The sequence below is a fragment of the Trachurus japonicus genome, chromosome 22 (genome assembly GCF_045865225.1).
Source record: "Trachurus japonicus isolate A0001 chromosome 22, Traja_1.0".
Lineage (NCBI taxonomy): Eukaryota > Metazoa > Chordata > Actinopteri > Carangiformes > Carangidae > Trachurus > Trachurus japonicus.
Genome location: NC_140928.1, coordinates 13788748 through 13812162, shown reverse-complemented (window position 1 = coordinate 13812162; position 23415 = coordinate 13788748). Strand labels below are relative to the sequence as shown.

Genomic DNA, 23415 nt, shown 5'->3' with positions numbered 1-23415 from the left:
CGCAAGTGTGTGTGTGTGTGTGTGTGTGTGTGTGTGTGTGTGTGTGTGTGTGTGTGTGTGTGTGTAGGTGGGGGCACCGTTGCTAAACTTCCATTGTGTCTCTGGGAAGAAGTCTCCACTGTGACTTTAATGCAGTAGAGGATGACAGGATAAAGGCAGAGAGCACCTTCAGTCTGCACAGCATGAGAACACAAAGTTGGTTAAAGACGCCGACTGAGTTACTGGCTGCTTTGATAAACAAAGAATGCACGTTTGCTGTCATGCACAAACATCCAATGAATAGACCCACATGCACACACACCACATTGAGTGTTTGCTAAGATCACTGTGGGGTTTGCGAGTTCAAAAAGACGGTAACCAAACGTGAGTGCGTACGACTGTGTGTTTGTCTAGAGGAATGCTGTCGGCCGTCATTCCTATGTGTCTTTCACTGCGTGTTTAGACAGGCTCTGTCTCCTGCTGGGTTTGTGACAGAATGGGTACAGTGCAACAATACAATACAAAACATTGCTGCAGTTGTGAATAGAAGCAGTCGTGGAGCAGGACAAAGCACGGTGCAGCAGGACGTGATGATCTGACACGGGAAAAACAGGTCCGCATCACTGGAATCGTTCTTTTTCTGCTTCCTCTCAGAACTGCATTAGCACATTTTTAATTCAAAGCTTAGAGATAACAGCTTTCATTTGCTTACTATTTCAGCAGAAGCAAATGAAGTATTTAATATTTATATTCCAAAATATCATATCTATCCATGACCCTGTCTTTAGAGTACTGTTCATACTCTGCATACTTAAAGGGTGGCTGCAAAAGATGCTGCTGGAGTGGTTGGAGAAGTTTCTATGGACCTGTTGACACTTTTTCCAACTCTTGTCATCGTGCAGAGGAAATCTACTGTCGCTGACATAAATTTAAACAGGCCGCAGCTGCTGTTCTCTGCACGAGCAAACAGCAAACTTTTTACAGTCAAGATTCAAGTCTACAGGGGATGAGCGTTTGATAGTCAAAAGATAAATTCTGGGTGAAGTTTTACTCTAAAATCAATATGTTTTCATACATTTTGAAAGAGCGTGTGATGCATAACTCTGTTTGAAATACACAGCACTATGCATCAAAGATTTCCTTATCGGCCAACTAAATAAAAGTAATAAAATAATAACAATAAAAAGATAATATATCAAACATTCTGGTGGATTTTAACGAGCAGATTTGTTCTGTCAAAACTTGTGCTGGTATTAAGTTACAGTAATAAATAGAGTCAGACAGAAAACACTTAATGATTTGTGAATTTAATGAGAGCGAGAAAAAAAAAGGGATGCTAAAGAGCTGAGGGGAAGTAGAGAGGTAGGCACGGTGGGTTGGAGCTCATGGAGCAAAACAGAGCAGAAGCCGAGGTGCTGGGTTCAGAAAGAAAAAGAGAGCGAGTGGAGTCAGGTTGAGATTAGGGGAAGGCTAGGATAAAGAAAGGGATAAGATAAGGGTTTCATGTAGAGGAGGCGGTGGGGGGGGCAGATAAAAAAAGGAGTTGCAAAAAGCTCAAGTCAAGAGTCTGTGCAACGTCAAAGGCCATGGCCCTCCTCAGCGAGTCATGCAGGACTGGTAGGTGGGGACCATGTACTTGATATTTATGAAGGCGTCATCTCCTCCGTAGCGCTCAAACAGCTCCAGAGTCTCCTGGATCAGGTCGCCGATGGTCTGCTCCCTGCAGTCGATGCCATCTCCAGTCTTGGCTAGGGACACAGAAACAGTGAGACAGATAGAAATAATAAGAAAAAGACAAAAAAAAAAACAAGGAGAGAAGTTCTATTTCAGCTCAGGCAGGGTCATCACAGACTGTGCGGTTGATGTCAGGGCTCACGAAGCACCACCTGTGGCCACGCTGCATTGCTTTGCTTTGCTTTGCTTTGCTGCAGACTGACTCGGCAAATGCCATCCCTTTCCATCTGACTTCAAACCCAACGGACAGACTGAATTTAATTTACCCCTCTTATGCTGTGGCCATTTGGGAACGAACAGCAGAAGAGTTTTTTAAACTGTTCAGCTGAAAGTTTAATGAGGCAGCCTGCAGAGTGGAGAGCGCTGTAACGGACAGATGAGTCAGTGACGGCCCCGCTGTTGCACAACTCTGCATTGGTGCACACACTAACACACACACACATAAGCAGTGACCTGGAGTCAAGAAGCTCCACAGGTAGGAATGTGAGTGTGCTCTCGTTTGTCCGTCCGAGTGTGCGAGTTTGCACTGGCGTGAAGATCGAGAGACAAAAACAACCTCAACGCCATCAAAACGTCTCATTTTGATTTGTGTGTGTTCTTGCATTTTCCAGGTATTTGTGTATTGTGTGTGATCAATGGGAAATAAAACAGCATAATTCACTTGTGGCCAGTAACAATAGAGCAAGAAAAGCTGCAGGACCAACCCCACCCACCACCCACCTAACACAAACACACAGACAGGGCAGTAAAACACACAAAATTGTACAACAGAGCTCCAGCGTGCTGGGGGAACTTGTTATCGAAAAAAAAGATTCCTGAGGTGTCCGGCCTCCGCTCCCTCCTCCCTCCTTCCTCCCTTTAACCAGCAGGCACACTTAAACACACACACACACACACACACACACACACTAACACAGATCGTGACTTTATCAGCACACAGCAAACTGCCAATCTCATGCCAGTGCACTTGGGGCTCAAAATACTTTTCAGAGGGAGGTAAATATAGAGAGGAATAGTGCACACGCACGCGCGCACACACACACACACACACACACACACACAGAGACTCACACACAAACTCACAAATTTATTTGCAAAATAATGTCCCATTCAATTCAAATATGCTGAAGTGGAGGACACTGTGGATTTATTTCTCCAGGCTACAAAAATGAAACTAAGAAAAACAGAAGAGAAGAGAAGAGAAGAGAAGAGAAGAGAAGAGAAGAGAAGAGAAGAGAAGAGAAGAGAAGAGAAGAGAAGAGAAGAGAAGAGAAGAGAAGAGTATTGTCAAGTGTACCTGTGATGTGAAAAATTAACAGCAGCACTTTAAGGAGGACCCTTCAGCCCCATCTCTCACTCCTGATTAGACCAGAAAAGAGGAAGGGACATAAAACCTGCCTCTCACTTCTTCTAACACTCCATCCTTTATTCTTTCTCAGTTTTTTTTTCTAATCTCTCATCTTCCCTGACAGACTCAACCTTCCCCCCTCTCTCTCTCTCTTCCTCTCTTTCTCTCTCCCCTCGCCTTTCCACCCATCCATGGCCTCCTCATTAAAACACAAAGAGAGCCAGTCCCATAAAGTGGGCTGTTAAGCAGTAACACGTCTATGATCTCAGTCTGCTGCACTTGCTTCATCGTCAGGATTCGCTCTCCTGTTTTACATGAAAGCGACGGGGGAGAATTCTCCAGCCGTGGTTTGACCGTTGGTTAGCCTTGGCGCAGTGCAACTTGAACAGCGCGGGCTTTATTTAGCAGCTATTTACTGTTTTCCTCTTGGAGAAACAACAGCAACAGATTCATACTCTCTCTCAAAAAAATGCAGCCTTTAAGGGAAAGAAAGGCTCTCGTTCATATCGAAGCTTCGGCTGTTTTATTCTCGAGCTGCCCACAACACAGGCGCCTGCACCCTACTAGTTAGCGAAATCTTAAATAGCATCTAAAATACATCCATCTGTGCGGCAAAAGGGAAAAAAGGGGGCGAAGCAATCAGCGAGGAACGAGGACGACAGTACGCTGTGATGTGTGTGAGAGCGGGGAGAGTGGTGAAAAGTAAAGAATGAAACGACAGCAGTCAGCTGGGTCACTCTTACAATCTGTTTCAGCTGAGCGTGTGTGTGTGTGTGTGCGTGCATGTTGGTGTGGGTTAAAAAGCCGAGCCCACGGAGAGCCACCCCCTGTTAGTAGAAATGAGCAGCCAAAGCCGGCCCAGAGGGAGAGGCCTGGCCTTCAGGCAGAGAGCACGGGGAGCCGGGGAAGAGGTGCGGCTTGGGAACCAACAGAGCTCAGACCAGTTTACTGGAGGCCTGGAGGGGGGAGCGATGGGGTGAGGAGGTGAGGGAGGGGGGGGTTTGTTGCTGTTAAGCCTTTTACCAAGTGCATTTCCATTGCCGGGCTGTGGGGAGGACAGTAGCATCAAAAGGAGGAGGCCAGAGGAATTTGCAATGATTCTCAATATTTAAGGAGCAGAGAAGGGAGAAAGAAGTGTGTTTAAAGGAGGGATGGAGGGGAAAAAGGAAGGGTGGGTGGGAGGTGGCGAGGGTGTTAAAAGCTGCCTCTGCAAATGTCCTTCAGCAAAATAACTTTCTTCCTCGCTCTTCCTCTCTCCCCTCCCTGTCTGTTTTTTTTTTTCTCTTTCACTCGGTGCTTTCGGCAATATCTGCAACCACCACGGGCAGAGAGAGAGAGAGAGAGGAGGAGAGAGAGAGAAAGAAAAAGAGGAGGAGGGGGGGGGATAAAAAATCTTTAAAAACAATCATAATAAAAGCGTCCACCCTGTGAACAGAGGCAAAAGGGCCCTAGCAGGAGCTGGCTGTCTGTTCCTCTGAGGAAGAGGAAGGGTCGATACAGATAGAGACAGGGGAGGATTCTCAGCACAGCGACATTTACTACACAGAGGGTGGAGGAAGAGAAGGAAGGTGGCACTGAAAAGGTGCTTTGTTTCTGCCTTTCATGCTAAATCCCCAGGATTGGACGAGTCTTTAGCTCATAGACAGGAGAGGAGAGGGAGAGGAGGAGGTAGATGAAAATGTCTGTCTGTCTGTCTCTAGATCTATCTATCTATCTATCTATCTATCTATCTATCTATCTATCTATCTATCTATCTATCTATCTATCTATCTATCTATCTATCTGAGGTAACCTGGGCTGTGCCTCTCTTGGGCTCTGCTGTGATTTTCCAGCGAACCACACCAGACCAACACTAAACTACACACAACAACAGCTGCAGCCTTCCTTCTCCTCCTCCTCCTCCTCCTCCTCCACCCTGCTCTTTCTCCATCCCTCATTCCCCACGGTCCTAAACAACCTGTCTTCCCACATCAAGCTGAAGACAAGCAGTCACAGATGCAGGCCAGCCCTCTGCGTTTCCTCCAAACTAATTTCATATGTAGAGACAGTAAACTCTAAAGGTTTATTAACTGTTGGCAGATCGGATGATTATCGGAGCTCGTATACTGTTTTCTTTTCTTTTTTTTTTTCTCCCCCTCCAAAGCTCTGACAAAGCGGTGCCGTTACCCCATCCTCAGACTTCTGACCGAGGTTAGCATGCTTTATGTGTACATTGTGTGATTATAATCCCTCCTCCTGCCGGGAACCGGGTGACACACACACCGCAGCGGCTTAAGTAAGTTTAGCTGAAAATTCCAGAGCTGATTAACATAATATCAACCCACCTGCCATTGTTTCTAATCAACTTACCGCTGATTGTGGAGGTTCCTTATGAAAGCAGCTTAGAGAGGGAGCCCCCCCCTACAACACAACAGCTCTTTGATCACAGCAGCCACATGCACAAGAGAATCAATGAATGAGAGGGACCTGTTTTTCTGTCTTTTTTCTCTTTTTTTCCCTCCAAGTGGTTTGGCCTTGCCCAGAAAGGGAAATGGAGGAATGTAGGTTATGAGTGCGAAGGAACGGCTCGAGTTCCAGGAATACTTTGTGGAGAAGTCGACCGTGGCTGCACAGCTGAGGGAGAAGGAAGCTATTTGAACGCATGTGTTGTCATTGTGTTCTGTTACTGATCCACACGCTGAGAGATGCATCCTTCATCACCAACATTATTTTTCTTATCGTTTATTTATTTATTTTAAGTCTTATGCATTAGTGTAATAGGCTACTCTTTTTTTTTTATTCAGGTAAACACTAATAATACCATATTTTCCATTGGCAATTAATTAAGTTACAGACTGAAACGTTATTAGTATGTATCTTAATGATTAAAGTCTGAGTAGTTCCTTTTTTCTCCTGTGCCGAGAGGCCTGTGGTTTACAAATGTTTTCCCTCAAGCTGAAATTTACTTAATTCATAGGCCCATTATTCCATTTTTAAAAAGGCCTTTAACAAAGTATTACTATATAATATTCTGCTGGAAGATAAATACACTATGTAAACCACGTTCATACTTCTCTGTCTCATTCAGACTTTTTGTGCATTTAAAACTGAACTAAAAAACTGGAACATATTTTTTATTTATGTACGACTAAACTCAAATATGCATTTTTTTTTTTTGTGACTGGTTGAATTTTTTTTCTCTAAGAAATAAAACCAAACAAATGTATGTGGATACTGTGTGTTAACCAGGGCATATAGGCAGCGAGAAGGAGAAGAGCATATAGTGCTGATGGTGTGTGTGTGTGTGTGTGTGTGTGTGTGTCACAGAGGGTGTGCAGGTGTGAAGAGGTGGTGGGGAGTGGATGAGACCGCTGGAGGAGGCCTGTGCTTAACAGCAGGGCTCTAATTAAAAGGGCCTCACAGTTGGGCGCAGACAGGCCTCTCATAAAGAGACTCACACTCTGGCACAGAGGTGGGAGAGAGCATGTGTGTGTGTGAGTGTGTGTGTGTACGTGTGTGTTTGTGCATGCGCATGCCTAACCACAGGTGTCCATGAGGGAAGACAGAAAGAAAGCATCCTAATAACCAGTGTGTGTAGGTGTGTGTGTGTGTGTGTGTGTGTGTGTGTAGAGGTAAGTGCGGTATGTATTTTGTGTATACACAGCATACAGATGTAGAGACTTACACACATGTGGCGAGAGAGAGTGTGTGTGGTTGTGTTACACGTGACAAGGACAGAGAGGGTTAGAGGGAGAGTGGAAAAAGAGAGAGAGAGAGAGAGAGAGAGAGAGAGAGGGCGAGAGGCATGAGGACTTCAACATCCACTAAAACAAAACTGTAAAGAAAATATACAAAAGAATTAACAGCAGTTCTTATAATTCTCTTATAACAGCTGTGTTATGATCCTGTGGTCGTTTAAACTGCAGCGCGGCTTTGTTATTGTACAGTTGCTCATATCATTTATACGCAGAATATGCATAAAAGAGCTGATTTAGATAATCAAAAGAGTAAAAATATTAAATGAGAAGTAGCAGTACCTCAGAGTAATACATGAGTAAAGTACGATCCCTTTGTTACTTTCCAGCTCGGCCTCAAACACTCTTCTTTCCCTCACACTGGTATTTCCCTTTGCCAAACTCCCCGGCCCCCTTTTCCCCTAATGGATAAGCCAGAGGCTGACTGATGGCACAGCTGTGGCTCACATACACAATCACGCTAACACACACAGACACACACACACACACCTGGAGCTGGGCCCATTCCCACTCTGTTGCTTTTCCATCTCAACCTTTGTGCGTAATCAATAACAGCATTTCAGCTTAACACAGCGAGCCACAATGAATGCAGCAACTTTAGACACATCACAATACACACACACACACACACACAACACACACACATCCGCATGAGGTTGCGAGCGGAGAAGTAAAACAATAGGCTTATAGCCAGCGGTAGTTTATTAAACCCCCCAACCCCTATACCAGCCATCATCTGACTGCTCATGCCTACTGAAGTCTAACCTTTGCTGTAGGTCAGTGATCTCATTTTCCATGTGTTCATCCAGCCCAGCAGTGCTCAGTCTATAGGCTCGCTGCAGCTCGGTGCCATTTCAACCCGGAGAAAGTTGGACATCAGCAAAGCAGTGTGCCAGGGAGAGGGAAATGTGTCAAGGTCAGATTGCACAGCAGAAAGTCTAAGGAAGGAGGAGACGGGGGGGGGGGAATGTGCAGACACGGATGAGACAAAGACGTAACCTACTGAGGATGCTCCTGACTTGTTAGATTCCTATCGATCAGGCTCCCACTGGCTTACTAGTCTACATCTGTGCGTAGGTATACAGCAATTGAATTCCAATCCCACACTTCCGCCAAAAACCTGTGCCGTGGCTTTGGTTAATCTTTTTCCTCAGAAACGGGCTGTGGGAAGGATTCAAAGCCCCGCTGAGGCGAGGTAAAGGCGAGCCGCTCGGCCACGCCTCACAAGCCCCTCCTCTTGCTCATTTTCTTTTTCAATTAGCGAACGAGACCCAGCCATGACCAAGAGTAATATCAGCGTGCACCATTTAGTCATGGTATTCATGCACAAAGAGGGGCTCATCTGAGATGATGGATCAATGCTATTTTCCAAGCTGTTACCATGTCTATTATTGTTTCAATTACCAGCATTCAGATAATGGTTATCCCAACCCGGTCTCATCCAGTTATGGCCTGATACATGTATGTGAGGTAAGTTTCAGTATGCTTGTCACAGGCCTGAAGGAGAGAGTCATCTCATGTTCTGGTCACAGATACATCACACTGATGGCTCAGACCGGCAGCTACCCTTTTTAAAATTATTTTCAAATTAGGCTCTGCATTGTCCAAAGTGCACAAGTGTGTGTGTGTTGGATGTTGACGAATGATCCCTGTATAGTCTGTTGTTAGCGAGCCTTTCATCTGGGTTAGGAAATACAGAGAGAGGACTTGTTATCGCAGCTCCGGCCTGACGGAGGGCCATGCATTACCCGGCCGAGCCTGCAGACCGCACGAAATGTACAACAGCCAACTCTGCACTCTGGATTTGACTGCAAAGAAGCTGCAGCTGCTGAGGTTTCCGAGAACAACAGAGGTTCACGCTGAAATCTCGGTGTTCTCACAGAGCAAACATGCCCAACATACCACTTTCCCTCCCGAGAGATGCTTTGGATAAGTTGGGGATTATGGGCTAAAAGAAGCAGTCTGCGATGGCGCAGCACATAACTGGCTCCGTCACTTGCAAGTTAAACATATTAAGGATAGTGTGATTGAAAACAGCCGAGACAAGAATTGTTACTATAATAATATTTCTCTGTCATTTTTTCACCCATTAGGCATTCAAAAGTAAAAAAAAAAGCAGAGACATACAGTATAATAAAGTGATATTAAGAGAATAAAGAATCTTTTCACTGTGAAGTCTACCACAGAGGGCTTCACCTTCCCCGCTCCGTCTGTGTCTGTCCCTGGCTGGGAGGAGAGTGTCAGTGCTGTCAGGTGTGAGTCAATGGTCGTCAGATGCGATCTCATTACGCCAGCTTACCTCAAGGTTAGCAGTGGGCTGCTGGCTAGGCACAAAATCGATCTGCACCAGGGACAGGCGCTAAAGGCCACCGCCGTGTGTAGGTGCGCACACCGGCACACCGGCCAAACAAAGCACTGTGCCTTGAAATGCAAAAAAGCCCACTAATACAGGCACAAGCACGTAACATATGTACACAAAGCCCAGGAAGGACGCTATAGAGTGGGACGCCGTGCAGAAATGGCCGGAGATTGAACACATTCAGCGCTTTTGTAATTCAAGGGAAAATTCTGCAAACACGCCACCAGGAACCACAGCTAGTCGGTGGTCAAAAGGTTTTGTGCTATCTGTCATACAGATAATGGAAGACTCCTTATCATCCTCAATGCTATCACTTGAGAGCAGGTGCTGTTTTTACCTTGGGTAGAAACCTGTACAAATATATCACTTCATGCATATCTCTCCTGACATAACCTGTAGCCCACAGGTCATGTCAGAAAACAACATCCCCAAGTCCTCAGGTAATGTTGTCTCTTGTTATAAATAAAGCAAACAAATGATTCTTCTGAGCTGACAGCAGAAAGACTGTCTTCTCATGTCGAAAAATGTTTGACAGGGATCCAATGAGCTTCGACAGATATTTTTTTTTGCCTTCTTCATTCCATCAGACCATCAAAGATTATCCCCGAGTTCAAAGAAAATGTCCACGGCTACATATGTTCGCCTGAAAATGTCACAACACGGCTCGCTCCTCAGATCTCGTCACGTCAAATTAATGGCTGCCACAAATAATAAGTAAAAAGCTGGGGATTTTTTTTATTCATACCTCCAGTCTGGGTGGTTTGCGACCTTCGGTAACACAAGCTAATAGTGAAGAAATTAATATTCATAGGAAACAGCTTGTCTGCTGCACCTTTGCTTTGGAAACAGGTGTCCATATGTAGAGGGATACTGGTGGCTTTTCTAAGGCTACCCACCGGCCCCTCCTCTCATTTACACATCTTAATGGCCGCACAGAACATACGCCAAAGTTGCTACGAGGAAATTCGTGTCTCTTTTTCATTGTTTTTGTTTTTTTAGATTTACTTTCTGTGAGGCTTTTGAATAAAACATTAAAGCACAGCTTGGGCACACTGTGGCTATTCTGTTTCATTAACACCTCTGCAGTGCAAGTGTGGATGCACAAATAGCACACTTATACTGAAATTACAGTCTAAATACGGTGAATTAAAAAAAAAGATGAATGGAATATCAGGTTAATGTCCTGTGGAGAAAACTTAAAGGTGCCAGAAAATAAGAAGAGGGGAAATTGAAAGACTCTACAAATGGAGGGGGGTCCCCTGATGCTGTGATAAATGTAATTTGATGTTTGTGAATCGAAAAAACATTCATGCACAAAAGCAAAATAAAAGTTTTAATTCTGTAATTCAATTTGAAATCCAGTAATCCGGCATTGTGATTTCAAATGATGCTTTGTCTGATCCCATTTGCATGACAGTTACAGTAAACACAGACCATGAGAGTGCAAACGTCAAGCCATTTAACTACAGTCTGATTCATAAACATGGAAAAGACATGACAAAGTGTCTGTTGCTGGACAGAGGAGCGACAGGGACAGTAAAGGACAGAGCAGCAGCTGCACAACAACAGTCTGCGGGGTGTTACAGAAGGTTGTCAGAGGGAGGCCACGCATGACATCTGAAAAATATAAAGAAATGGATAAAACACGCCGCTGAAAGTGGAATGACCCGGACAACAAAGGCAGAGATGGAATCAGAGGAATCACTTTTGTAAAAGACAGCACATGTCCAGACAGAAAATCATGCGGGCTTCGGGTGGAAAAACTGACAAAGAGGGAAAGACATGGAGAGAGAGTGAGAGAGAGAGGAAGAGTGACAGGTAGAGACGGGGGGTCGAGCGGCGTAGTAAATTCAAAGAGCGGCTCCATTTGTCCCGTTCGCTCGTCACGAAACGAACATTTGAAGTGACATACTAATTTAAGTCAGTGACAAATCAAAGTCTATCACTGATATTAGCCCAAAGCACGGAGAGGATCCTCGCTGCACTTCACTTCACTTTTCTTTTTTTTTTTTTTCTTTTTTTTTTTTGCAAGTCACACAAGGAACGTGATTGTAGCTTAAACATCAAAGGACTAAGGTGTGCCTGAGCTCCTCGGGAAACGCTGTATTATCTCCCCTCACCAAAAACAGTGTCATTACTGCACCGTGTGGAAATACTGGCACTCACACACTTTGCCTACACACACGTATGCACACACAGACAGACACACACACAGAGTTATGTTCATACTCAGTGATGGGCTATGTGCCTGGCTAATAAAATCACTTTAGTCTTCATAACCACTTTAGCCTTGGAAGCTGCCATCAATGGAAGGACAACCACACACACACACACACACACATTCCCGTACAGTAATGAACAGTGAGCGGTCCAGCCCTTCCATTAGCCTAATGAAGTGGCTCCCTAAGATGGATGACATGACATCACCTCTACCACCAATCACAATATCACCCCTAAAAAACCTTCCACTAAAAGCCCCACCCGTCTCTTGGCCCCCCCAACCCCACCCCACCCACCCCTCCATTTGCTTACTGCACCAAATGGACGATGAGCATTCCAGGGCCCATTCGGTCCCCTCACAACACTTTTATTGGTCTGGTTATTTATCTCTTTAATGCGATTGGCTGGAGTGGATGCCTATGGATGTGGAGAGCTAGTAAATCACAGTGGGTTGGGTTGGGGTGGGGTGGGGGGGGGGCAGCGACGTGATAAAAAGAACTTTGGTTCAACAATGACAATGGCAGCGAGCAGACAGTAGGAAGTCTGTCTGCATTCAGAGCAGGAGCGAGCAGGGGAGCAGCTCCAGGGCGGCGCTTCTCCAGCCTCGTTGGACAAAGTTGAGGCCGCACGAACGAATTTGAGAAACTTTTTCAACTACAAGAAATAAGACTCTCACCTTAGTGGTAAACAACAGGTCACAGATAACTTTAACGGATACCGATACGTGCTAAACATGTGAGTGTCACATGACAGGTGTTAACTGTGAAGTGATAAAGATTTGAGACTCGTGACTTGTCGGTGCCCTCAGGCCTTCACACCCGCTCTTGTTACAAACAATGTTTTGAGAAACAGTGAGAAATGCTTCAAAACAAAAAATAAATATCCTTTGACTTGAGGTGGTACACAGTATGTGCCTTTGGATTGTTCTGGCGTTTTGATGTGGTTTGCAAACTATGTAAAAAAAAGCTACAAGGCCAGGAAACTGCAGTATAAGGTTATTACCAGCCTCAACAGTGAGTCTGCTGTTGTTTTCACTTTGTAAGTCTTCTCTAATGTGTACCTGGAGTCACCTAAAGCAGGACAGGACAACTGGTTTTGAGTCATTTGGCGGCAGATTTTGTCAGAGTGATAGCACACGAGGATCAAGTTTACGCATTAATGTAGTAATGACCAGGGAGCCTGATCCCATCACCAGATCCATGTCTAGTTTTCAAATTAGTATGAACATGGCCTCAAAGACAAAACGCCATCTCTGGGTCGTTCTCTTCTCCTCAACCATTCATCTCGGAAGGACAAAGCAAAGTGTTTATGGGAGGAAGGATGCAGGCATAGGCGTCCATAAACAGTCAGTGTTTTACGGGCAGCGGCACGGCCTGAGGCCCCCCGTCAAGGTTTACGTGTGCACAGGCCTTTTAAAGCTCGGGTGTTTAAGTGAGGCATTTACATAAAGCGGAGCAAAGCTGTGTACATCTCAAACAGACCTCACACCAGAGCAGAAGTGTGAAGTGATAACACCTTTGTGTTTTTGTGGATCTAAATAATAAAGAAATGCTGTTTTGGAAAAAAAAAATACTATTATGATGTTAAGACTGAAATAACGTTAAAAATACAAAGGCAGGCCAAATATAAAATATGGTGTGTTATGTTTGACACCTTCACAGTGCCTTATAGCACATCTGAAAAGCCAAAAGCCCTTTAAAGTGTAAAACTGTGCCACAAACCGTCAGAGCACGTGCACGTGTCATTAAACCCACACAGACCCACTCAGCTCCAAAGTCAATTTGGCCCCCCTCATCATCATTGGACTTTCCACTGGCCAACACTTTGTGCCTTCTGCCAGCTCAGTCCCTTTTTTCTCCGGTTTATTTATTTATTTATTTTTGCTTCTCTTGCTTCACAGAGAAAAAGGTATATGTGACACATGAAAACACATTAAAGACTGTATATGGCTGAGCTGAACGACTGCCCAACTGGACTGTGCATGAGTGTATAGGAGGAAATGGGGGGAGGGGGGGTGGGGGCATGTTTGTGTATGTCACATTTACAGTATGTTTACTTATTATTAGCAGATGTCACAACCCACTGGGGAAGGTACAGCCCAAACAGAAGCTGAGGGAGAGAGAGAGAGAGGAGCAGGGATGGGACGACAGAGGGAAAGAGAGAGAAAGATAGAGAGTGTGTGTGTGTGTGTGTGTGTGTGTATGTGGGGGGGGGGGTATTGAAATGTGCAGGGACAGCAGTACCACCCCAATGTGAGTCATAGGACACACTGTCAGCAGCCATCCAACATCACACACTGACTCATTACACTGGAGGAGAGGAGATGACAACAGTAGCCATGATCAAGGGGAATAGCAGAGGCGCATCAGTGAGAGGCAGACAGAGACGACGCAGTCAGCAATTATGGTGGTGGCACTTCTCTTCAGTCCTGCACTGATGATGGCACAAAAACTTTTCAGATGCTTAGAAATACACCCACAGCTGATTGAACAGTTTCATTGCGAAGCTCTCCGTTTCTCTTTTCTTCTAATTGATTCCTGATTAGATTTAGTCTTCCTAATGGAGTTTAATCAGAAAATATCTTCAGCATACCGATGTTCAACAGACAGTCCATTATGACTATGATGACTCTTTACTGTGAGGAACAAAGAAGACGCTCTGGGTCGATGGGCGAATGTAGAAAATATCCATCTTTGACACACAGGACCACCCTCTATGTCCCTTTACAGTTTATAGCCAATTCTTTTAATCTAGACCACTTGTTTTTAAGTCTGAAGTTTAACCAAACCATATCCTTGGCTTCAGAAAAACGCCTCAGAGTCATCATAAATAAGACATTTCCCCAATTAAATTTAAAGATGTTTACTTGGGGTTTGGGGTTTTTCATGTTCTTTCCAACGTGGTGAAAAAAAATAAACCATTATCGTATGTTTTGTAGTTGTGTGTTTAACACATGTGGATTTGAAACTCATTAAATTCCCTTGTTAAGATGTGGCAAGAAAAAAAAAAACCCTTTTGAGTCTGGGTTGTGTGAATTCACGCACCTAAGTGAAAACCTTCACTGTGCTGGTTTAGCTAATTAGCTAATGATGCTGGTATCAAACCATAAAGGTCTTTTATCAGTCTGTAAATGCATTCAGTGGAATTATTTCACTTATTTATTCCTAAAAACAGAAACATATAGGCCTAATATAAATACATACTACTATGAAATGCTGTCTCAAATCATCTTTTTAAAATTGTGTGATTATAATAAATGCAATAGATTAAACATTTACTCCTGGCTATAGTGGGAAAATTGGTATCCTGGAAAATAATAATCACAGCAACATCTGAGAACTGTAGGGGAAATTGCATATTGTTATTCCTTTCTGCGGCAGCCTCTCCTCTACCAGGGAAGCCAAATACTCACGGCTGCTAAAAAAGAAACCACCACCTGGTGTGCTGACAGAGAGACCAATTTAAACATGTGCCATAACAAATACCGTCTCAGGTGGGAAGCAAAAATGAAACACTGGGATGCGCCGCATTTACAGGCAAGATACTCACGTTCATTAAATTACGCAATCTCGTTACACTCTGCTGGGAATATTCACATGCTGCAGCGCTAAATGATAGTAACACACAGTGATTAGCATTTCCTTTTTGGAAATGGCTGAGAATTTGCAGAACATCTGAAGAAAAAAAACGGGTTTTGTAATTTCTTGACATATGACAAATACCTCATAGACAGCTGCACGGGTATATATGAATGTGTGTGTGTACAGGATGTTGTGTGTCATTTGATTAGGGCTTTGAGATGTGGATTAATTTAATGTTTTGTACTCCTGCGACAGAGGCCTTCACATCACATCTGCACATCAGCATGTGATTTCTACACAATAACTGTGTCCCCAGACAAATAAAGTGCCTGTCACTGCACCACTGGGTGTGTTGACACTCGACCGGTTTTATTCACAAGGTGTGTGTATTATGTGATGCATGTTTGTCATGGCTAGTGGAAGCTTATAGGTTTTGCTCATTAGGTGAGGATGTTTATGTCCATGTAGTCCCAGGGCTGAGCACTGTCCCCTGGCCAAGTGGAAAGCAGGACCATTAGGTCGGCAGAGCAGGGGCCATTTATTTGGCTCTTTTCTGGCTGTGGCTGTATTATCTGCCGTGAAGCTATTTGTCTGAGACCAGCCAAGCCGCCAACATGACAGGATGGTGGTGGTGGTGGGGGGGGGGGGGGAGGATGAATGATGGGCTCCGAGACACGGCCAGTTTTGCTTCGCTGACAAACTGGGGCAAGAGCTGGAGGGATGTGGCAAAGGGGGGGGACGAGGAGAAAGAGCAAGGGGTGGAGAGGCAGGGCAGGGAACGGACGCAAACGGGAGACACTGCGGCAGCCGGTTCGCCGGTGGGCACAATTTACAGCACCTGTTGGCTGTGATTGATCAAAGGAATAGAGGGGAGGGTAATGGTGTGTAGTCTGACACGGGATGAAGTGATGGGATAGAGGAGAGGGTTAAAGCCGGAGACACGGAGGAGAAAAAATAGAGTGCATAGAGAGAGAATGAGAAGGGATATTGAGGTGGAGGAGGATAATAAAGACAGAGTGAAGAAGAGAAGGGGGGAGGAAACGCAAAGAGCAAGGAGCCAAGAGGAGGACAAGAAAGAAAGAGAACGGGAGACGAATAAAGAGAGGTCGTTGGTGCAGGAATGTGTGTGGAAAAGAAATAGAAGGAATATATATTTGTCCCCTGATGAGAGTGTGTTAGGAGTCCATCTGTGGAGAAATGAGATCAGTAGCTGACTTAGTGGTAGAGGAAGACTTTGCTGCCCTGCGGCTTACACACTGATTCAACACCCTCTCCCCGTCTCTCTTTTCACTCTCTGGTCTCCCACAACCTGCAGTGCATTTAATCTGGACGATTCTGTGTGTATGTTCAGGTTTGTGTGCATGCGTGTGTGAGTGCGCGCACACGAACGCAAAGCAAAGCCTTATTACCCAGGCTAGCTATCCCACTCCACCTCTCCATCAAATGACTGGGGCAGTCTCCTCCACTCGTGTCTCCTCACTATCTCTTTCGCTCCATCCCAGCTGAGACCACAGAGGACTCTCCTCATAGAATCACCCACTAAATCATCTATCCACCAAACAGACGCCTTGGCAAACACTCTTACTGGGAGCTTTCATTTCCAATCTAAACACACACAGGTCGGAGGGTGGGAGCGCAGATGTGTATTTGGGAAGGAAGTAGAAAAAGAAGCATTCCTGTTTTGTCAGTATATATGTGAGAGACCCACTGATGTCAGAGGGGACCCCATATATTTTTAAAAATATATTATGTTTTTATACAAACAGGTGACAATAATTAATTTTTGCATTTATAAATAATGAGACAAATTTTTATACGAGGGTAAAAAGCAGTTGAGAAAAAGAAATGCTACATTCATCTTCACCAACAGGTGGCGCGTGGTACTGCCAAGGACTTCTTTTTTAGTTGCTATGGTAGTTCCTGTTTCACTTATAGACAGAAAAGAGAGAGTAACATTGCAGCGCAGCAGTTTGTGAACGTAGGCAACATTTAACTTCAGGAAAAGCCGGTCAGTGTTGAACGTGAATAAAAGGACGAGACGTAAGGCAGAGTCCGAGAGTCTGCCTCTCCCATCCCGTTGGCAAAGTGACGGCGGCCTCTGAGGACAAAAAAACTTCCATTTTGTGTTCCATTCGCAAACTTTCAGGTTTATAACCTCATCACTTCTCACTATTCTGTACTGACTAACTATTAACTCAGTCTCTCTGCTGTTTGTCTCTGCTCTCTTCTTCCTTCTTCTTCATTTGTGTATTCATGCACGAGAAACTCTTGACTGGCTGGATTTTCCGTTCGGGCTGTTGTCCAAACATGGTGGCGCAAGATGGCGACACTCTCTGAAGCAAGACCCTTGCTATGTATATATAATAGAATAACTGTAAGGCTATGAAAACCAAACAAATTTTATTTTATAGCAATTATATACACTTTAATAATATAATAATAATAATATATTAGTATATTCAGATTTTGTCAGTATACCTTGCCAAATATTACACACTGGACCTTTAATGTAGGCTACATATTGTTGATTAGCTTAGTTAGCCATGCAGCAGGTTTATCTTACAGTTGCCAGGTGTAGATATTCAATAAAAACTAGCCTTTGTGTTATTAGTATTTTAGCTTATGATATCAAACATCACTGGTTGGTGATGTGTAAATCCCCAGTTAAACACCTGTGTCCAAGCTCCTGCTGTAAGTACACGCGTGTCCACTGTGCACATAATTACTTTCTTCTCACACTCAAATCATCACCACATAAACCACAGCGTGAACTATTGCTGAATCCAAGCCCAAGAAACATGTATGCTACTTAGACACACACACACACACACACACACACACACACACACACACACACACACACAGACACACACACTTCCAATATAAGACTTAGACATAATATAAGATTTCCCAGGGAATCCGGACCAAAGAGAGAAAAGAGAGAAACAAGGCTAAGCTAGGCACTGGTGATGTGGTGACGGAGAGCGCCAGAGGGGAGCTGGATGAGGGAGGGGAGGAAGGTGAGCTGGTGGGGAAAGGCAGATTAGAGCGCCTGGAGGCTGCTGAGCAGGAGGAAGAAAAGTGAGAAGAGAGATGAAACACGTAAGGAGAGCAGCGGAGGAGTCAGGTAGTGGTTCAAGGTATCTGACTGAGATTACTCTGCTGCTGGGCTTACCTGATTACAGCACAGCGCTGGAGGACAATAAAAAAAAAAAGAGAGAGAGATGTATGCATATGAATTGGCATGAACAGAAACACAAAATCTACACACAGTGAGGAACTGACAGTGGAATGGGTAGCGGCAGCCTTGCTTTTCAGGATGGATTGGGACGTCGGGGTGGATTGTTTATATAGCTACAAGTACTTTTCTATTACATAAGGTGTGTTTCAAGAGGAAGGAAATACATCAGACGTACTAGTGAGTTCACCAAAGCTATTCCTCCCCCTCACTCTCCTCTGGTTTCAGAGCAATCAACCATAGGCTCGTATAATACATATTCTCTCCTCGCTCAAACTTTCCTCTTGATCTATGTTTCATGCCTTGACTGGGATGCAGGATATGGGAGTTGGAGCACATGGTGCTACAGCACTAATATAAAGTCACAAAATTATCCTGGCCTTATGAGGACGAGGAGGAGAAAGTAGTTAATTAATCACTAGTGTCTCATTTTCTCTTTATAACACCCTCATTTACTCTGTGGCTCATTTTTGCGCGTCAGTCTTCCCTCGCTGTCTTTTCTCATTGCTAATCTGTCTGGCTCTACGGACTTTGATGACAGTAGCGGGGGATTGTTGCCGGTTTTCTAATAGCTGATGGCTTATTTTCTGTTAACTCTTACACGTGCCTGCCGTGACCATTCAGCCCTGAATGAACTGAACTTTACGCCTCAAGTTGCGGATCTGAGCCTGCAAAAAGCGTCTCAGCCGGGTGGTTTGCCAATTTTGAGAGAGCAGATATTCTGTTATCTGGAAGAATCAGGTTTTGTTTGTGATCTTCCACCGGCACGCTGCGGCTCAGCTATTGATCTGAAAGTTTCGAGCTACACCTAGAAGTTTTTGCTTTTGTGTGTGCCAACAGCAATTTCCTCATTAATTCACCAGCTGATTGACAGAAATCATTTGAATAATGGTTCGACTAATTCCTCAAGCAGAAAATTTCAAACACTTTCTTACGCCATCTTCTCAAATGTGAAAACACTCTGCTTTTCCCTGTTTATGTCATCAAAAATTAAACATGTTGGGATTTTGGACCAAACAAGTAATTTTAAGATGTCAGCTTGGCTCTGGGAAATGTTGGCAGACGTTTTACAGACAAAAAATGAATAAATTATTAAAGAAAATAATCTGCAGATTAATCAATAATGAAAACAATCCACAGTTGTGGCCCTGTTTCTGTGTATCTGTTGCAGTATGTGGCCTTAAATCTTTACCTTGGCCTGGTTTTACAATACAAATCACAGTTCATTGTAAATCGATGCTTTGGAAGTTACGATCTCAGGGTTTAGTCCTTTGTTGAGATGATCACTTTATTTTTAAAGGGAACAAGGATTTGACTTCCTTGCCCAAGAGAGAGAGGGACGGAGTAGAGTCGATTAGTCATTTGCGGTGAAGATCATTTATATTAATAACAAGCGGGAGCGTGCCTGCAGCCTTGCCTCAGCTCATGTCCCTATGATGAATGCTTTATTGGTGGGTGTCCAATCTTTCTTGAATATTCATCATTAGTAGATTGAGGTTTTATGCAGTCATGGGTTTCATTCCATATAGCCATTCCCTTTAATCTATATTGGAGTGGTACAAAATAATTAAATGCCTAGAAAAGTTGACACAGTTATGTGAAGTTACACACATGTGCAATATGTTGCTGCAAGAATTTGGCTCATGTGTGTCAGCGTGACACATTGTGCTGGAAAAAAAAACAACACAGCAACAGACCAAACTCAAATACACAAACTTTCTTTGAACTACATGCACTGCAATCTGAGAAATTAACAGCCTGATATGAAAGTTTGTCCCTGTTCCACACAACGATAGTGATTCAGTTTCGTATGGATCCTCTCTGTCTGCCTATCTCTGACTCTCAGCTGTGCCTGGGCACTTTGTGTGGCTCCCCAAGGAGAAAGGTTACACCGCTGATCTGCTACAGTGCAATCAGACTTGAGACAGAGCCTTGAACTACATGGCCCACGGGCCTCCTTCGGCTGTATCCTGCCGAGCAGCAGCTGGATATGAGCGTGAGTTTGGAGAGGGAGGCAGATGCGCGGAGGAAAGTAAGAGTAGGAGGTGGAGAGAAGCCAGTCAAAAGTTATGAAATATGCCCCTTGAATAATCAACGCCCAAATCAATTTGTTCAACGTCCAAGAGAAGCAGGCGCACTACAGAGGAATGTGAGGAGTGGGCGGTCGCTCAGTTCGCATCCAAGTCCATATCTCAGACAAACACACAACAGCCAAAGAGTCTGCCCGAGTCTAGAGAAGAGATGGCCAGGAGGGATGAGACTGAGGAGAGGGACACACTGTCACATACACACACAAACACACAGACACACAAACACACAACTTTTTTATTTAGCTTCTTTTCTTTCTTTCATTTTCGATAGATATTGCAATGCAGATGAACTTAGTTTCTTCAATGAGTATGACCAACTCCCTACAGACATCATACATTTTTAACTACTTGTTTGACTTGAAGTACGTGGCTCTGACAAACAGAGAAACTGTGGACTGAATTGCAAAGATACAGCCAGAGACGAGGTTAGCTAAATGATGTGAGGAGCCTGGCTCTGTCCAGAGATGAGAACACAAACCCCTTGTAAGGCAGAAATTGTCTTGTTTTTTACTATGTGTTTTCTTTTTTGTATGGCTATAACAAACCATACACAATATGTCAGGCAGGCAGTTTGTGTTACCTTAACACGGAGCCAGACTAACTGCTTCCTCCCCTTTCCAGTCTTTATGTTATGCTACATCTAACTACCTTTTGGCTGGAGAGTCTCATATATATATTGTACAGATATGAGACTCAGCAAGAAAGAGAATAAGTATATTTTCTAAAATATAAAAGTACTATCTTATTCGCTGCACTGCTCTGAGACTGAGACTTCCCACAAGATTACAGATCCTGGCTGCAGTTTCACTATCAAACGACCACGAGAGCACCGGGTAACAAATACATAAATGTGTATTCATTGAATATTTACCTTGTCCTGTCACACAAATTCTTCTTGCAATCAAAATGGCATAGCAATAAAGCTTGACTGTGTTGAACTGAGAGCGAGTGCGAGAAGACACAGAGCGATGCAGTGCAGTACAAGTAGACAGACTAGAGAAGGCCTGCAGGCAGCAACTGGCCCACTGTGCCCTGCTCAATAAAGGCAGCCATTTTATGACCCCGCCTCTCGGCATTTTGATTTTAATACTCTCCCTCTCTCCACCTCTTTCCCTTTGTCGTTCTCATTTCCCCTCTCTGTGTTTCTTTTGTCACAAAAAGCTCTATATATTCTTTTCATTTGTCTTTGAGTTCCCGCTCTGCCCGTCTTCTGTCTCTGCCCTTTTACTCACGTACTCCTCGACACTGGAAGCAGAGTTGGAGTAGGCCTTGTGTGGTGGTGTGGTGGTGGTGGGGGGAACAAACGCTGGCCTAACCAGATTAGCAAGTATCCTATTTCTCACATTGACAAATTAATTTCCGTACAAATTAAATGAAGGAACCCTCCCTTGGTAATTCCCTAGGAAATTGAAGATGGTTTTGACGAATGATATAAAACAACAATTCCCTTTACACGAGAAAAAAAATCTAATTACCAGCAGAGCATAATAAAGGTAGGCCAATAAATTAGGAAGAAATAAAGTCGGGAAGCCAGAATCCTATATGGTCTATGAAACTGAGTAATGTGAGACAGAGAGGTTGCTACTGAGGAGAGGTGCAGGGGAGAAAGGGGGAGGAAGGAGAGAAAAACACAGAAACAAAAAACAGCCTTGTATATTACAGGATGTGCTATTTTCCTGCAGGCAATGGCAAGGCAGAGGTAAAAGAAAATAATAAAAGTACGGGCGAGGGCAGGGGGATGGAGGACGGGGAGCAGAGGAGAGGAGAAAATAAACAGCACCCAGACAGAGACAAAAAAAAAAAAAAAAGAAGAAGAGAAGATGGATAAAGACGGGAAGAGTGTGAGTGGCAGGCGACGGTGCAAGGCTGTCTGGGCTCGGGCTGTTCAGATCCACTGACATTTACAGAGTGGCCGATCGCTCCTCGCCATCCTCCCCTTGAAAAGTTCAAACGCAGAGAGATCCACAGAGGAAATGCTACGGTGTGTGGATTGACGCACTCTCTCACATCTCTCTGCAGGCCTCCCCTCCGTCTTTGTGTGTTACAGCTGTCACTCTGTGTGTGTGTGTGTGTGTGTGTGTGTGTGTGTGTGTGTGTGTGTGTGTGTGTGTGTGTGTGCTTGTGCTGAGGTCTGGCCCAGCATGGGCAGGCTGGCAGACAGACAGGTAGAGAGGGAGAGGTGTGGGAACCCGGGGTGGGGAGAGGCTGCTGAGACGGGCCTAATTAGAGTTGAGCAGTCGCCCAGCTTTTGGCCCAGCAGGGGGAACGCCACACAACCTCCATGCCGTTACTCCCCACCACTTCATACACACACTCACACACACACACACAAACTAATAAATACTTGGTGATACACTGGCTCACTGGCTGGGAAAAGACACTAAATTCAGTTCCGCTGACTTTGTGTTTTCCTTGTCTCTGTGTTGGAGCAAACTAATGTCATCTGTCTTTTTCCTGCTTATCATTAAAGCAGAAGTAAGCGATATTTTTGTGTTAATATAAGTCTTAAATAGTTATATCTTCCGACAGCAATCACTTACATAGAGTGTTTGGACCGAAACACGGGTCTGTCAGTCCCTCTGCTCTGCTCTGAGCCGAGGAGAAAACTTTTCTCGTATCCTACAATTTTTATCCAATGAGGAGAGAGAACGGCATGCAGGGCTGTGTGTGCAGCCAAGGGATGCGTGTGGATGTGGTGACGTAGGGACGAGGACTGTTATGGTGCGTTCAAGGCAACCCGTAACTCGTGTTTTTCCGACCTGTGAAGTTGTACCAGTTCGATCTGGTACGAGTTCACGGGTCGGAAGTTACGAGTGGCCGTTATAGTGACTTTCACCGGTAAAACAGGTCGGAAAAACACGAGTGGGTTGCCTGGAACGCTACAAAGTCATAAGTTGTGACTTGAAGTTGTAATTTACGGTTTCAAAAGCCTGCCTGGAACGCAGCATTAGCCAAAACGACCGGATCGCTTACTTCTGCTTTAACCTCCATCTTTCCTTTCTTCCTTTCTGTTTACATTGCAATCACTTCACATTAAGATTATTTTTTCTTTTGTTGTGATGCACAGCCAACTTGTAGTAAGACAGGGATGACAACGGTCTCCTCCTTGAGTCGAATCAAGGTCATTTTAAT

At 44.4% G+C, this 23415-nt stretch overlaps 1 protein-coding gene across 3 annotated transcripts in view; it reads right to left on the bottom strand.

The window, feature by feature from the left end:
- Positions 1–1270: 1270 nt before the first annotated feature.
- The window catches only part of pacrg (PARK2 co-regulated), a 130435-nt gene continuing 108290 nt past the window's right edge, over positions 1271–23415 (bottom strand). For all 3 annotated transcript variants that reach the window (XM_085767473.1, XM_085767474.1, XM_085767472.1), the window contains one exon: positions 1271–1727. In XM_085767473.1, the coding sequence (XP_085623599.1) occupies positions 1652–1727 (76 nt within the window). In that variant the 3' untranslated portion in view covers positions 1271–1651. The remainder of the gene's footprint in view (positions 1728–23415) is intronic.